The sequence below is a fragment of the Octopus sinensis genome, linkage group LG4 (genome assembly GCF_006345805.1).
Source record: "Octopus sinensis linkage group LG4, ASM634580v1, whole genome shotgun sequence".
NCBI lineage: Eukaryota > Metazoa > Mollusca > Cephalopoda > Octopoda > Octopodidae > Octopus > Octopus sinensis.
Window position 1 is genome coordinate 25,011,048 of NC_043000.1, and position 15,302 is coordinate 25,026,349.

The 15,302-nt window shown below is 36.2% G+C and overlaps 1 protein-coding gene across 10 annotated transcripts in view; it reads right to left on the reverse strand.

The window, feature by feature from the left end:
- The window catches only part of LOC115211129 (membrane-associated guanylate kinase, WW and PDZ domain-containing protein 1), a 777,470-nt gene extending 763,536 nt beyond the window's left edge, over positions 1 to 13,934 (reverse strand). For 8 of the 10 annotated variants that reach the window (XM_036501922.1, XM_036501921.1, XM_036501919.1 and 5 more), the window contains exon 1: positions 11,986 to 13,931. In XM_036501922.1, coding sequence (XP_036357815.1) covers positions 11,986 to 12,442 — 457 coding nt within the window. In that variant the 5' untranslated portion in view covers positions 12,443 to 13,931. Of the gene's footprint in view, positions 1 to 11,985 lie in introns of all 10 variants that reach the window. The other 2 variants (XM_036501925.1, XM_036501926.1) reach the window with 2 other exon arrangements.
- Between the last annotated feature and the right edge of the window lie 1,368 nt (positions 13,935 to 15,302).

Sequence of the window (15,302 nt, forward strand, 5' to 3'; positions counted from 1 at the left end):
TTGTGCCTTGGTGAGGGAACTTTCTAGTTGCAATCCCATGGTCATTCATGACCGAAGGAGGTCTCCAAATATACTATTGAAATAAAGTCAAATACGTTGTGTCAAAATGATTACAATCAAGTGGTGAAATATCTCATGAGGTAGATTTCTGTATCAAACATTAACAAGAAATTAGGCACAGGAGTGGCTGTGTGGTAAGTAGCTTGCTTACCAACCACATGTTTCCGGGTTCGGTCCCACTGCGTGGCACCTTGGGCAAGTGTTTCCTATTATAGACTCGAGCTGACCAAAGCCTTGTGAGTAAATTTGGTAGACGGAAACTGAAAGAAGCCCGTCGTATATATGTATGTGTGTGTCTGCCCCCCCCCCCCCAACATCGCTTGACAACTGATGCTGGTGTGTTTGCATCCCCGTAACTTAGCGGTTCAGCAAAAGAGACTGATAGAATAAGTACTAGGCTTACAATGAATAAGTCCTGGGGTCAATTTGCTCGACTAAAAGGCGGTGCTCCAGCATGGCTGCAGTCAAATGACTGAAACAAGTAAAAGAGAATAAAACTGAAGGACAAAAAGTTTTCCATTGTAGCAGGGTTGAAGCAAGTTTAATCATCATCAATGAAAATGATGCAAACAATTTACATTTCTAGATGTTTAATTTGATAACAAAAACATCTTATTGAAATAATTAACTGAAATCTAAAATTTCAAGAATAAGATGAATATGATTATCATAAATAACAAACATTACTAAGTTTAGAATCAATATCATGAATAGCTGAATCTATGATTAATATGTTTGAGAAACTAGTATTTTCAATCCCAATTGGAACACACACACATACATACATACATACAAACATACATACATACATACATACATATATATATATATATATATACATGCATGTACACCTACATATATAGAAAAAATAATGATATTACTTATAAGACATTTAGCTACACCATCTTACAGACATTTCATTAACGTAAGGTGATTGAGTCTTGTAAATGTAATATGCATTATATAACTAATGTCAAATCATCAGAGATGAGTGACTTTTATTTGTAACATTATTGGATTTAAAGGATGACAGAATTCATCATAACAGAGATGGCTAGCAACTCCAGGCCAACTATCTCCACAATTGTGAATTCTGTCATCTTTCCAATCCAGTAATGTTACATATGTGTGCTACACATCTCTGATGATTTGACATTAAATTTTGCTTATGTAATTTGCATCATATAACTAATAATGACCCTATGTTAATGAAATATATGTAAGCAAATATCATAAACAATCTCTCTTGATTTGTTTTGCTTTCTCCAAATACTCTGTATAACATTCAAACCCGGATCTCTTAACAAAGGATACAATTACAAATCATGAACAGAAATACAAATGGTGTTCTAAATATTGATTATTCGTCGTGCAGTTTAAGGTTTAAAGTGCAGCTGTGTAATTAAGAAGCCTGCTTCTGGGTCTAATCACACTGTATGACTCCTTGGGCAAGTGTCTTCGTTACAGCCCCGGGTCAAGGAAACTCTTGTGATTGGGTTTGGTAGATGTTAGAAAAAGCCTGTGTGTGTGTGTGTATACTCTTGTCTTCACATTATGGAAGTCCGGAAATGAACAACATCGCTTATATGACAGTGATACTTGTTTACAACCCAAAATATGTCTGGTCATGAGGAAATATTACCTAGCTTGGAAATAGGTGGTGCAGGTTGGTGACAGGGAGGGTATCTGACCAAAGAAAGTCTGCCTCACAAATTCCATCTGACCTGTGCACGCATGGAAAAGTGGATGTATGTTGATGATAACATATATGTAGCAACTGTATGTGGTTTGTACAAAAATTTAAAAAAAAAAACGAAAAAAAAACTACTGAATGCCAAAATAGAACAACATATTTATTTATATGTATTTCTATTTGAGAAAGGCAGTATCACATCTACTTTGAATTTTTTGTTGGGAACTCCAATTATTGTTATACAACATGCAATTTCTCAAACCAAAACCACATACATACACATTTACATACAGTCTTGCAAAAGGTATAGCTACAGAAAATATTTAGAATATGTAATAAAAAAAAAAAAAAACGAACCAGAAAAGAATTTTTGCTGTAAAATATTCTTTATTCTTATGCTATTAATAAGAGAGCTATCTATTACTCTTCCCAATACCGTTTCTTCCTGAATATGTGAAGAATATATTCCTTCAATTTTTTATTTTTTTACAAATTTTATCATTATTTTTCCAACAGTTCTGCTAATGAAGAATATAGAAAAAAATAATTAAAAAAATCTTATGTTCATGAGTGCAAAGATAATTTTTTTTTTGTCTTAAAATAAAATGAATTTCATCATATTTCGTTTTTCTATTTGGTTTGCAAGATTCTTGATGTAAACTCATGTGGTTGAAATAGAATTTGGCTTTTCTTGGGAGGGTCATTATGCTAATAATAAACACATGCACTGGTTTTATTTTACTTCTTTTTATGATCATTAGGCCAGAGAGAGAGAGAGAGAGTATGCCATTAATGAGGTCATGGACAGCAATGAAGGGACTCTGACAAACCCAGCTGATTGATGAACTGAACAATTAATCAAACAATCTTTAAGTTAGTTGGATAGATGATTAACCAACTAACATATAAAAAATAAAGTGAAATAGAATCAGTGAATGTGCGTATTATTAACATAATGACCCTCCCAAGATACAGTAAATTTTACATATAGAAATGTCAAAATGTCAGTATAAGATAAATGAGAAATCCCATCGATGGAACAGCCTGCTCGTGAAATTAATGTGCAAATGGTTGAGCACTCCACAGACATGTGTACACTTAACATAGTTCTCAGGGAGATTCAGTGCGACACAAAGCCTCCCAGCCTTTGTTTTTACAGAATTCAACCAATTCAGTGCAGTTTCTGTATATAAAATGCCTACTGGTTAGGCATGTTGCACTTTTGATCCTGAGATTGTGGTTTCCACTCCCAGACTGGCTATGCACTGTGTTCTTGAGCAAAATACTTCATTTCCTATTGCGCCAATCCACTCAGCTGTAAATGCGTAACCCAGTGGCCTGCTTGCCTCCTAACCAGTGAGGTGGCATCATTTAAAAGCTAAGCTGATGCAAAGCGCATTGTGACCAGCGATGTATAACAACATCCGACAGACTGGCCAATCACGAGATTATACAAAAATGCATAAAATGCAATTTCAAACTTTAGTGTTGCATAAACACTGAGAGATAAGTTCTAATTTAAGATCACGGTTAATAAACTGCCATTAGACAAAATATTTTGACTCTGTGGAATAATTTAAAGGTAAATATCCATAATATCTCTGGGAGTACACTTGGTGGTGGCAGGTACTAAGAAACTGTACCAAATAAACTGCATCTGTTAATATGTTGATTGCTATGCCTTAGTTAAAGTAGTTATTTAATTAAAGTAGTAACTATGGCAACGTGTTTATGGCTGGGTAAACACAGCTCGTTGTTATTGAAGACATTCCATCAAGAATTTAAAGATAATGGCACTAAAAGTTAAGTATGGTAATCATGATGTATCAAGACAATCAGCAATAATGTAATCTCAATAGTGAAGCTTTTAAAAGATAACAATTCAAAGATATCTGATAGGATGAAGAATCTTATGTTAAACACTATTTATTTACCAATATTGGTTGGTGGAACGGAAGTGGAAATAATTGAGTGGAAAAGTTTCTTGCTGAGAAATTTGATGCAAGTGTGGATGTGTGGTTAAGAAGCTTGTTTTGAAACCACATGGATTCAGGTTCAATCACACAGCGCAGCAACTTGGGAAATATCTTCTTCCATAGCCCCAGGTTAAGCAATGCCTTGTGAGTATATTTGATAGATGGAGATTGTGTGGAAGTCCATCAAATATGTCTATGTGCTTTGTGTCCCACCTGCTTTGCTTGATAATTGGCACTGGTTTGTTTACATCCCTGTGGTTTGGCAAATGAGACTGATAAAATAAGTACCAGATTTAAAAAAAAAAAACAAAAATGTCCTGGAGTCACATTGTTCAACAAAAATTTTTTCAAGGCACTGCTCCAGCATGGCCGCAGTCAAATGACTGAAACAAGAAAAAGACAAAAGGCCTTACAGCCGCATGTTCTGCAAAAAAGATAAGAATGAGGAAAGGCAGAGGGCAAATCTAACAAGACGACCAGGTTTTGTAGGGTGACGTACAACACTGACATCGCATTTGAACACACATAAGAAAATGGGAAGAAAATGTGCAGCAACTGATTCTATTTATGGAAAACAAATAAAGATGGCACGCACACATCATCATCATCATCATTTAATGGTCCATTTTTCCATGCTGGCATGGGTTGGATAGTTTGACCAAGCTCAAGCTGTCTGTTTTGGTTTGGTTTTTATGGCAGGATGCCCTTCCTAATGCCAGTCACTTTACAGAGGGTGCTTTTTACATGGCACCCACACAGGTGATTTTTATGTGGCACCCATACATGTGCTTATGTGACACCCAAACAGGTGCTTTTTACATGGCACCAAAACAGGTGCTTTTTACATGGCACCCACACAGCTGCTTTCTACACGGCACCCACACAGGTGCTTTTTACATGGCACCCATACAGGTGCTTTCTACATGGCACCCACACAGGTGCTTTCTACATGGCATCCACACAGGTGCTTTTTACATGGCACCCACACAGGTGGTGCTTTTTCATATGGCTCCATGGAAACAAAAGATGCAAATGATATGATATAGGTGTAAAGAGAAATTAAAATAATACACTTATTTCTGAAATAACCATCCTTTTATCTTTTACTTGTTGCAGTCACTGACTGTAGCCATGCTGGAGCACCACCTTAAAGGGTCCAGTCAAACAAATTGACCCCAGAATTTTATCTTTTTTCTGTTTGGTACTTATTCCATTAACCTCACTTGCCAAAACTTAGGTTAGAGGGACATAAACAAACCAACACCAGTTGTCAAGTGATAGGTGGGGGGGATCAAACAAAGGCACTCACACACACACATGATGGGATCCCACACAATTTCCACCTTCTGTCTACCAAATTCATTCACAGGTATTGGTCGGCCTGGAGCCATAGTAGAAAACACTTGTCCAAGGTGTCATATAGTAGGACTGAACCTGGAACCATGTGGGTACAGAGCATGCTTCCCAACCACAAAGTCATGCCTGCAATTGTGTTTATTTAGCAATGAAGAGACAATATAGTTAATAGTAGTACAAAGATTGGTCTAATGAGAGGAACAGGGACGAGATGAAGTACACAAACCCAACATAGGCGTAGGAGTGGCTGTGTGGTAAGTAGCTTACTTACCAACCACATGGTTCTGGGTTCAGTCCCACTGCATGGCACCTTGGGTATGTGTCTTCTACTATAGCCTCAGGCCGACCAAAGCCTTGTCAGTGGATTTGGTAGACGGAAACTGAAAGAAGCCCGTCATATATATATATATATATATATATATATATATATATAATGTATGTATGTGTGTGTGTGTATGTTTGTGTGTTGTTGTTTGTCCCCCCAACATCGCTTGACAACCGATGCTGGTGTGTTTACGTCCCCTTAACTTAGCGGTTTGGCAAAAGAGACCGATAGACTAAGTGCTAGGCTTACAAAGAATAAGCCCTGGGGTTGATTTGCTCAACTAAAGGTGGCCACAATCAATTGACTGAAAAAGTAAAAGAGTAAACAGAGAAGTCAATCTAAAACCGATAATCTCTTTGGTTTAATTTCCTTTATATCACTCAACCAACTTGAAACAATTATGAAAGTATTAAGTTATCAATATCAAATAATTATGGAGATATCTATTTATTCTAAACTGTCCCCAATTTGTTTGTTATGCAAAATGTTCATATAAGGCGCAGATGGGACTGTTTTGTAAGAAGCTTACTTGCCAATTATGTGCTTTCAGCTTTGTGTGGCATCAAGTGTCTTCTATTCTAGCACCGAGTCAACCAAAACTTTGTGAGTGGATTTGCTAAAAGGAAATTGAAAGAAGCCTGTTGTGTGTGTGTGTGTATTATATTTAAACAAGAATATTATTGACAGTAACTTCAAATTTTCAGCAAGCTAACCCATCATTGGATTGTCATTATCAAGCAGTCCAACACTGGCTTAACTGGATGAAACTTCGAAGTCATTATCAATAATATTGTCATTTAAGGAAAGGGCAGCGAGCTGGCAGAATCATTAGCATGCTGGGCAAAATGGTTAGGGTATTTCATCTGCCATTAAATTCTGAGTTCAACTTTGCCTTTCATCCTTTCGGGGTCAATTAAATAAGTACCAGTTACACACTGGGGTTGCTGTAATCGACTTAATCCCTTTGTTTGTCCTTGTTTGTCCCCTGTGGGCAATAAAGAAATAAATATTCTTGTTTAAGAATACTAAATTTGTACTCTACAAAAATATGGAGTAACGTAAAATTGTTTTTATTATCATAACATAAGAAACAAACATTGATATATATATATATATATATATACATATATTCTTTACTCTTTTACTTGTTTCAGTTATTTGACTGTGGCCATGTTGGAGCACCACCTCTAGTCGAAGAAATCCACCACAGGACTTATTCTTTGTAAGCCTAGTACTTATTCTATCGGTCTCTTTTGCTGAACCGCTAAGTTACGGCGACATAAATACATCAGCATCAGTTGTCAAGCAATGTTGGACAAACACAGACACACAAACATATACACACACATACATATATATACATATATACGACGGGCTTCTTTCAGTTTCCATCTACCAAATGCACTCATAAGGCTTTGGTCGGCTCGAGGCTAACAGTAGAAGACACATGCCCAAGGTGCCATGCAGTAGGACTGAACCCAGAACCATGTAGTGATAAGCAAGCTAGTTTTGGTGATGCAAACTGGAAAATAAAATTCAAAACATGAGTATATATATACATATATATAGTGCTAACATATGAAACTCTCAGCTCTTGAGTCACTGTAACTTCTACAAAATGTGTGTGTGTGCGCGCGTTTGATTTCCAGTTTTCCATGAATAACATTTCTGGACATGGGAAATATTGCCACACTTGGAAACAAGAAGGGCATCCAGCCATAGAAAATATACTTCAGCAAATTCCGTCTGACCCATGCAAGCATGGAAAAATAGATATCAAGTGATATGAGGAGTTTTTTTTTTTAAGTATATACATTAGCCAAAATTAGGCAGGCAACAGAATTTCCCCAGCTTTGCCCCCAGTATGATCCAGAAGAAAGCATTACGCTCTGTCTGGCACCTAGCAGAATAGTAAAAGCAATAGGTAAGCTCAAAGACTGTCTACAACATCTCTGCCTCGGAAATAGATTCGTTGTTTATTGCTCAAAGAGCCAACGATTTGAACGTATTTACAACTATTGGTATGCTGTAGCGAATTTGAGGAATACTACAAAAAATAAAGTGGGAGGTCACTTAGAGCAAGGAATGGGTGATGTTTATGTGACCCTTGAAGCATCATACCTTATGAAGAAGGGATAAGGTACGGAAGTGGGTGGTGCAGTAGAGAATGTATTGAAATTTTTGGTAAAAATATTTTCAGAATCGTAATTTTGGTTGCACAAGTCACAGGAATGCTAAATAAGGAAGGGAAGCTTTTCCCTTTTCCTTCTCGATAAGATATGGGACTTCGAATGACAGCAACTGCAAAACTGAACCAAGGGATGAATAGATATCAAAAGTAAGAAAGCAACAACAAATAAATAAATAAATAAATAAATAAAACAATCTACGTTTGAAAAACCCAAAAATACAAATGCCTAGAAATGTCACTGACACCAAAGCGTTAGTAGTTCCATCTGCTATGATATTCTAGTATTTGTCTAAAAACAAAAAACAAACAAAAAAATTTAAAGACCTAGAAAAGCTTTTCTGCTGGGGTTGATGACACTAACTCTCAACATAATTATTTAAGACGACATTTATGGCTTGACAGACTTATAAAATTCTTCAGTTAACCACCAGAATACAAATACAGGTAGAAAACATTCGCCCAGTTTGATAAATAAATAAAAAAAATTTAAAGAAAGAAGAAAAACAACAGAGATTGTCCATAATGGTTTGACATTAAGACGTCTGTGCCAATGCGTGATGTCTGGATGAATTAAAAACTAATTAGATTTACTGTCAACTCGAAAGAAGATTAACAGAACGGCTGCTGCTTTCCCTTGTAGAGATTGCAACGCCAAAATTATTCTACAATGAATATATTCTTTCATTAAGCAATTCCATTTTTTTTTTGTATGTTAGAATGTTTGCTTCTGAGTTAAAAGGTAACCTAAAACAAAGAGGCGGAGAGGGGTGAGAGCCACCTGCTTTTTGAAATACGTAATAGATGCAAAGTGGAATTGTGGAAGCAAATGCATTTTTCGGAGACAATGCATTATGAAGTCAACGAGACAAGAGACATTTATAGGACATCTTCAAATATAATGACTGCGATAAGAATGAGATGGAGCTTAGAAAGCGGGAGGGGTGAAGAGAGGGAAAAAAAAGCACAATGGAAGCAAAAGATGGTGTAGAGATAGTATCAGAAATATAATGGCGTTAAGTTCGCGGCATTGCATAATAATAATAATAATAATAATAAAGAAAAAATGACGAAAGAGGAGGAATTTTGACATAAAATCTTTTGCAAAAAGGTACGGATTTCAGATTAGCATTTGTGAAAAAAGAAGGGAAAAGAGAGCCATTAACACAGCACGACAACATTGTATGCATCTTGTTTGTATCAAGATTATTTTTCTGTTTAATGACATCGCCAGAAATATTAATGTGGAGAAAGCGATAGTTTAGGTACAGGAATATGTGTTATTGTATGGAAGGAACAATGCAAAAGCTAGCTGTACCATGAATTTTAAATAAAGGGAGTGAGGGGTGAGATGAAGAATTAAAGAGGACGATTTTAAGACTTCCAAACGGCTTTGTCATGAAAATGCAAGCATGCAACTAAATTTTTGGCGTAAGATAGGAATATGCATGTATTCGCCCAATATGCAACTTTAAAATGCATATGCAAGGGTAACAGACGTTTTCGATGCTGGTGCAAAGTGGTAGCTGCATGCATATGTGTCTGCGAATGTATGTTGCACGTGTGCGTGCGAGCACGTGCATGTGTGTGCACGTGTCACGCACTCACACGTGTACATGTGTGTCTCGGCTGACGAACGAACTATTACCATTGTCGCTTTGGTCATTTTTAATGCACCCCCACCCTTCATCCACTCCCTCTCTTCCCCGCCGTCAACCAATCCATTGTTGAAAACGAAGCTATAGTTGGAGACGACAGATTGCTTGTCTTCTTCCTTCTGCTAGCAGAGTTGCTGCTGACAGCTCTGACAAACGTTTACCGTTTGCAACTGGAAATGGATTGACACCAAACGTTACGTAACTTTTGGCTGTTGACCGCGCGTCAGATTTGACATCAAGGCCAAAAATAATAATTCCGCATGGTTTTCTCTCCGGTTTTAACTTTATACTAGCCTCCACTTCCATTTAAAACATGTAACTTTTTAATTCAACCGAGTTTCACTTAGAACTGAACAATAAGCAAATAATTATAGAAATTGCACTTAATTAACACTTAAATTCATTTGCACACAAAGCATATTTATCATCTGTTATTACCATTATCCATCGAAATCAATAATTTTCAAGTGCTCTTTAAACCTGGTTCTCTTCAGAAAGAAGAATTCGATCGAGCATTGATTCCATTCCAAAGTAAGGCTGTTAACATTTTGAAAACGTTTGGAAGCAGAAAGAATCGTTATAACAAACATACATATGATGACCATCCCAAAGATTTGGACAAGAAAAAAAGAACTTAATGAAAAATAAATACAACATAAAATGTACCCGTTTACAATGAACCAATGTGAGTTATTCATTGTGGGTGGAATCCACACCCATTTTTACCAAACAACCTTTAAACATATTATTCAATGAAAAAGCACTGCTTATTTGCAAGATCCTAACAATACCGAAACATGATTTTAAAAAGCTTATGTACTTTAGTCAGTAACAATCTTGTAATGGAAATAGCAAAAGGAATTTTTTTTTCTCACTCTTAAATTATTCAAAGCAGAGAATAGTTACAACACGACAAGATCCACCGACGAAGTTCATAAAAAAAACTATTCAGTTGAAAGCGATAATGAAATGAAAATACACAGCCTAGTAGTAATGTATCCGATACAATACTAGGACCAAAACATTTCGATAAATTAGAAATAGGTCATTAAAAACACACAGTAGCTGAAATATGTCACAAATTTTGTCTATTATTGTTTTTGTTATTTATTACAATTATGACTAAACATTTTCCAGCTTTACCTGTTTGTGCTTAATTGCTTTTAGAAATGTTTTAGGGGGCTGTCGGTAATTCTCGATAAAATATAAAGCAGAGACAGGTAAACAGATCAATGTATTTAAATTTTGTAAGGAAAAAGAAACAGTATGCTCTGTTTAGTCCGATAAATAAATAAAAAAGCTTTTAACTACACGTAGTGAATACCTGTTTCACTGATACACCTTTCATTTACCTGTTGCAATATGTCAGTCACCACAGGAAGCCTTTGCTTCAGGTTTTTTTTTTTTTTTCAATTCAGTTTTTATTTTTATGTTTGTTACTTGTTGGAAGAAAGGTCACAAGGAAAAACAAAATAATAGGGAGCAACCTCAACGGCGGCAAAACAGTACGTCACACGGATTATATAGATACAAAGTCATGTTCACTTAAAATTTGGCACCTTGCCTTCATTAAAAGAAAACGATTAGCAACAGACTAACTCAACTAAAAAGTATTATTAATCTGTTATGCTATCTTTTCTTTTTCGACGATCAACACTTAACACACACACATGCATCTATATGTGTATACAATATTCACAGGAATTTCGTAAATGCAACGAAATCGTATCTAAGTGTAATGTAATTAGATGCTTACACGCAGCGCGTGTTGAGCATATAATTTTAATTAGCAAACACTTGTTTGTCGTAAGTAATTTGCAGGTATGAAGGTATAATCAACAGGTGATCGTTTATTAGAAAACTGGGTTGTGTCTGTTCCAAAGCAAATATATTAGACGATCGACTGCTTTTCATTCTTTCATTATTTCTCTTTCAACCAACAGAAATATTGAATGATTTATAGTAATAATATTTCCTTAACTTTAACTTGTAAAAAAGAAAAACAAATGACATCACATAATGACAACGGCAATGGAAGTTCGTTTTTGTCTTTATAATGAAAAATAAATTAAAGAAATATTTTAAACCGAGTAATGTGAAATTTGATCCTGAATTCTGAAATAATTTTAATCCCCTAGTTCCTTTGCCCCCCCACCCACCTCTCGTTTTATATCTTACGACGGTGAAATGTAATGAGTAAAACGATGTCACCAGTTACTGAAAGGTGAAACGAAGAGGACACTTGTTGATAACTAAAGTGAAATGGAGAGAGAGGTGGGGAGCGGCCTATAGCAGAAACCATTGGCACTCGTATGGGTAAATAGCAGTTAAGGTCGCTGCAAGAGAAGCATAACAAGTACTGTTGACATGAGATTAGAGGCGGCAGATGAAGGCCGTAGAGAGGGAAAATGCTGGGTCAATGGCCCACACTTATATAAACTTGAGGGGGGTTTATAATCATAATGAGGTTTTAGATTGCTCTGGTAAATTAAAAACTCGTCGTAAGACAAGACAAGCAACGTATGTCGAATAAAAGTTAAATATAATAAACAACGACTGGATATGTTTGTTGGTGAATCAACAAGGAGGTGGAGGCGGAGATAGTGAGTGTGTGTGTGTGAGCGGGTTACAGGTATATTTGATATTTTTTTAAAAGCTGGTAATGGAAAAGAAAACAAACAAAAACAAATTGTCAACTGATTATTCATGAATGCAATGTTAGGACTTACCTGAACGTAAAGTTTTAATGAGTACAGGAGCTCCATTCTGACTGACTTGCTTCAGCCAGATGTTAACATCTCTTAATGTATATCCCGATACTTTCTGTCCTTGGATCTCCAAGATTAGATCATCAGAATGTAGTTTCCCACCGGAATGATATTTTACTTCGTCGTGGCGGACATCTCCAACATAACAGAAGAAGCCCGTATCAGCACCGCCCTTAATGGTAATCGACGAACCCTGTCCGCCGCCACCATCAGAAGGGATGGATACGACTGTCTCCTGGAGTCTTGTGCTCCAGTGTTTGACATCTTTTTTTATAGGTGGAGGCAGCAACTTATTGTTGATGGGAGGCGGCAGGGCTTTGTTCTGTGGTTGCTGTGGATGATGAGACAGTTGTGACGATGGCATAGGCATAGATGCTGACGAGGAAGAACCACCGGACGACTGTCTGTTTTTATGCATGTTATCTGCCAAATATCAATATCAACAATGAAATAAAGAAGGAAGAAAGACCCAAAAGCGCAGTAGGTAATATTTCCAGCATTGAGTCGTATAGATCCAAATGACGGTTAATAGATTTCCTTCAGGCTCGTTCATCGAAAATGTAGAAAGCAAAATAAAATATATATAAAAAATCAAATAAAACAGATATCCTTGTATTGTGTTGTGTTTTAGTGTTTAGAAAGAAAGAAAAAAATAGGGAGGGAAAAAAAGCAAGAAGCTGTCGGCGAGGAAAACAGTGACAACTCCCCCGGTCAGGTGTCGTCGACTAATAACCTTTTGCAGTAAGTTGTTAGGAAATACTTTTGAAAACTTGCAGCAACGAAAACATAAAAGGAAGTAGAAGAGAGAAAGTAAAAGCTGAGGAAAACAGAGGTTATAAATAGATATATGTAAAGTGTATCAGTAAATATGTTTACTGTATACATGTGTAGTAAAATAAATAATGTATGTAGAGAGGAGAGAAGCTAGCAAGAAATAATTGTTGCAGACCTTCTTTCATAGCAGCAGTCTAATAAAGATAACAAAGACACGGCTAATTCGACATTTTTCGTAGTAATGTTTAGATTATTTATCCTGGTTAATTTAGAAAGCAGTGTGAAGATAGACAAGTGTCGTTTGGGTGATAGAGATGTTTAAACATTACAGAGCGGAGGCGACGTATGTTCATTGACGGTAAACAGTCAGGTGCCCGTCTCGCAATGACATTCACTCGACAAAACAACAACACAAGGTTTCCGATAACAGAAAATATTATAATAGTCTCTCCTACTCTAGTTTACAGCAGACCGAGAGCCAGTAGCTATTGACGAAACGACAGTGGTCACCGATGGAAGGCGACAATAAGAGCCCAGGTAGCTAAAGAGAGAAGAGAGAGAGAGAGGGAGAGATCGGATAGAATGCGAGGTTAGTCGGGCGACTTGCAGCGGTTGTGATGATGGTACTTATGATGCTCCTGTACCAGCAAAGGTAATAATAATCCACATGTCTTGGCAGCAACTACTAGTTCCAAGTGACGGTTGTTATCAAATTGTAGCTTGGCATTGTGATGATGACACCTCCTCGCAGATGCGAAAGTATAAAGGAAAGGCACCCGAGATAGAGTGCGGCGGCGGTGGTGGTGGAGAAGGCTTTGTTTTTTCGTGGCTTGTGTTTCTATCATTTGGGGGTTTTGTGGAGCGCAGCACACATTGACTTCCCACTTTGAAATAAAAGACGTCACTTCAAGAAAAGAAAAGAAGTCGGAAACGATACCAATAGGAAGATACGCCAGCTGCGGACTCGCTAGCATACAGAGTCGCCTTGTCCATTTCTGTTTCCTTCTTGCCCTAATGTGACAACGGGTGTCGCCGACGACAAGGAGAACTCATCGAATTAGACGACAACAGCGTCGAAGGCCACTGATTCAAATCTTCGCCATTGACAATCTTTCCGTACGCATGCGTGCTGCCAGGTACCCGTCCGTGCTGATGAGGAAAAAAAAATAATAATAATAAAATAATAATACTACAAAGGCTGACCGTCTTTCTGAGTAATACATTTTTACCTGAATGTAAAATACCTTTACTTGTAGCTTATATATTTGTAGCAGTTTTTCAAAAGTGGATGTGATTATCATTTTTAATCAATACCAACGTCAGTATTCTAAAAAAACTTAATTTTGCATTCAACGTATTTTATAGGTGTGTAATATTTTTATAATTAGCTTGCAAAAAATAATGAAAGAGAGAGAATAAACTTCTCGTAAGTTTAAACCGTGTAAAAAAAAATGGCTCTATTTATTAGGATATTTTAAACAGAGTTGAACTTTGTAAAACGAAAGAAAAATCATACTTTTATTCATAAAGAAATAAATAAAATAAGTTTATTGGGAGTCCAGGTGTATCACTCACACACACACACACACAATAAGGTATGTTTCAATGTAAGCAGTTACCTTCCCGCTGAGTTAATGATGTCAAAAATCAACAGTCAGTACTTGTGTATGGTTTGTACACTAAGTCGTTATCGAACCGACATCCACCATCCCAGTCTCACCTTCGCCTCTAACATTCACGCACTGTGTCTAAGGGAGATAATTACACGAGGTTCTATAACAATCTTTACCTTGATCATTATTGAAAAGTGCATCAAGTTAGGCTCTAAAAAAACTATTTGCACAGGATGACCTTTGATAAACACCTTCCAACTCTAGCTTTCCAATGTAACCCTTAATTAATTAATTTTTTTCCCTGGTGTTTCAACTGATCTATTCATACACTACTGCTGTGGTTGTAACAGTAATGTGTAGTTTATAAATGAAAGCTAAGAATAGATTTTCCTTTATTCTATGTCTCATCACCACACACCTTTCATTCAGTGTCACAACAACAAAATACCTTCACAAATAACAATGTCGCCAAAGTAGGTCAAATAGGAAACATATTTCTCCTTTTTCTTATTCGGTTTCCGTCAGGTGTAAAATTATTGAATAAAGGAAACTTGTATGAAAAGCAGACAAGTTAAGATATTTCTTAGTTTATTCAAGCAAATTTTTTTTATAAGTTTACATTCATTTAATTCTTTAATACATATGTACATACATATATGCATGCATACATACATACATACATACAATATATATAAGTTGTGGTGCACCTGAGCACTGTATACAATAATTTCATTATTTATAATTATTATTATTATTATTATATATTAATACATACATACGTACAATATAAATGCATACATATATTAATACATAAATGCACACATAGATACATGCATACATACACACATGCAATATACATACATACATACTTGTATTTATGTATGTATGTAT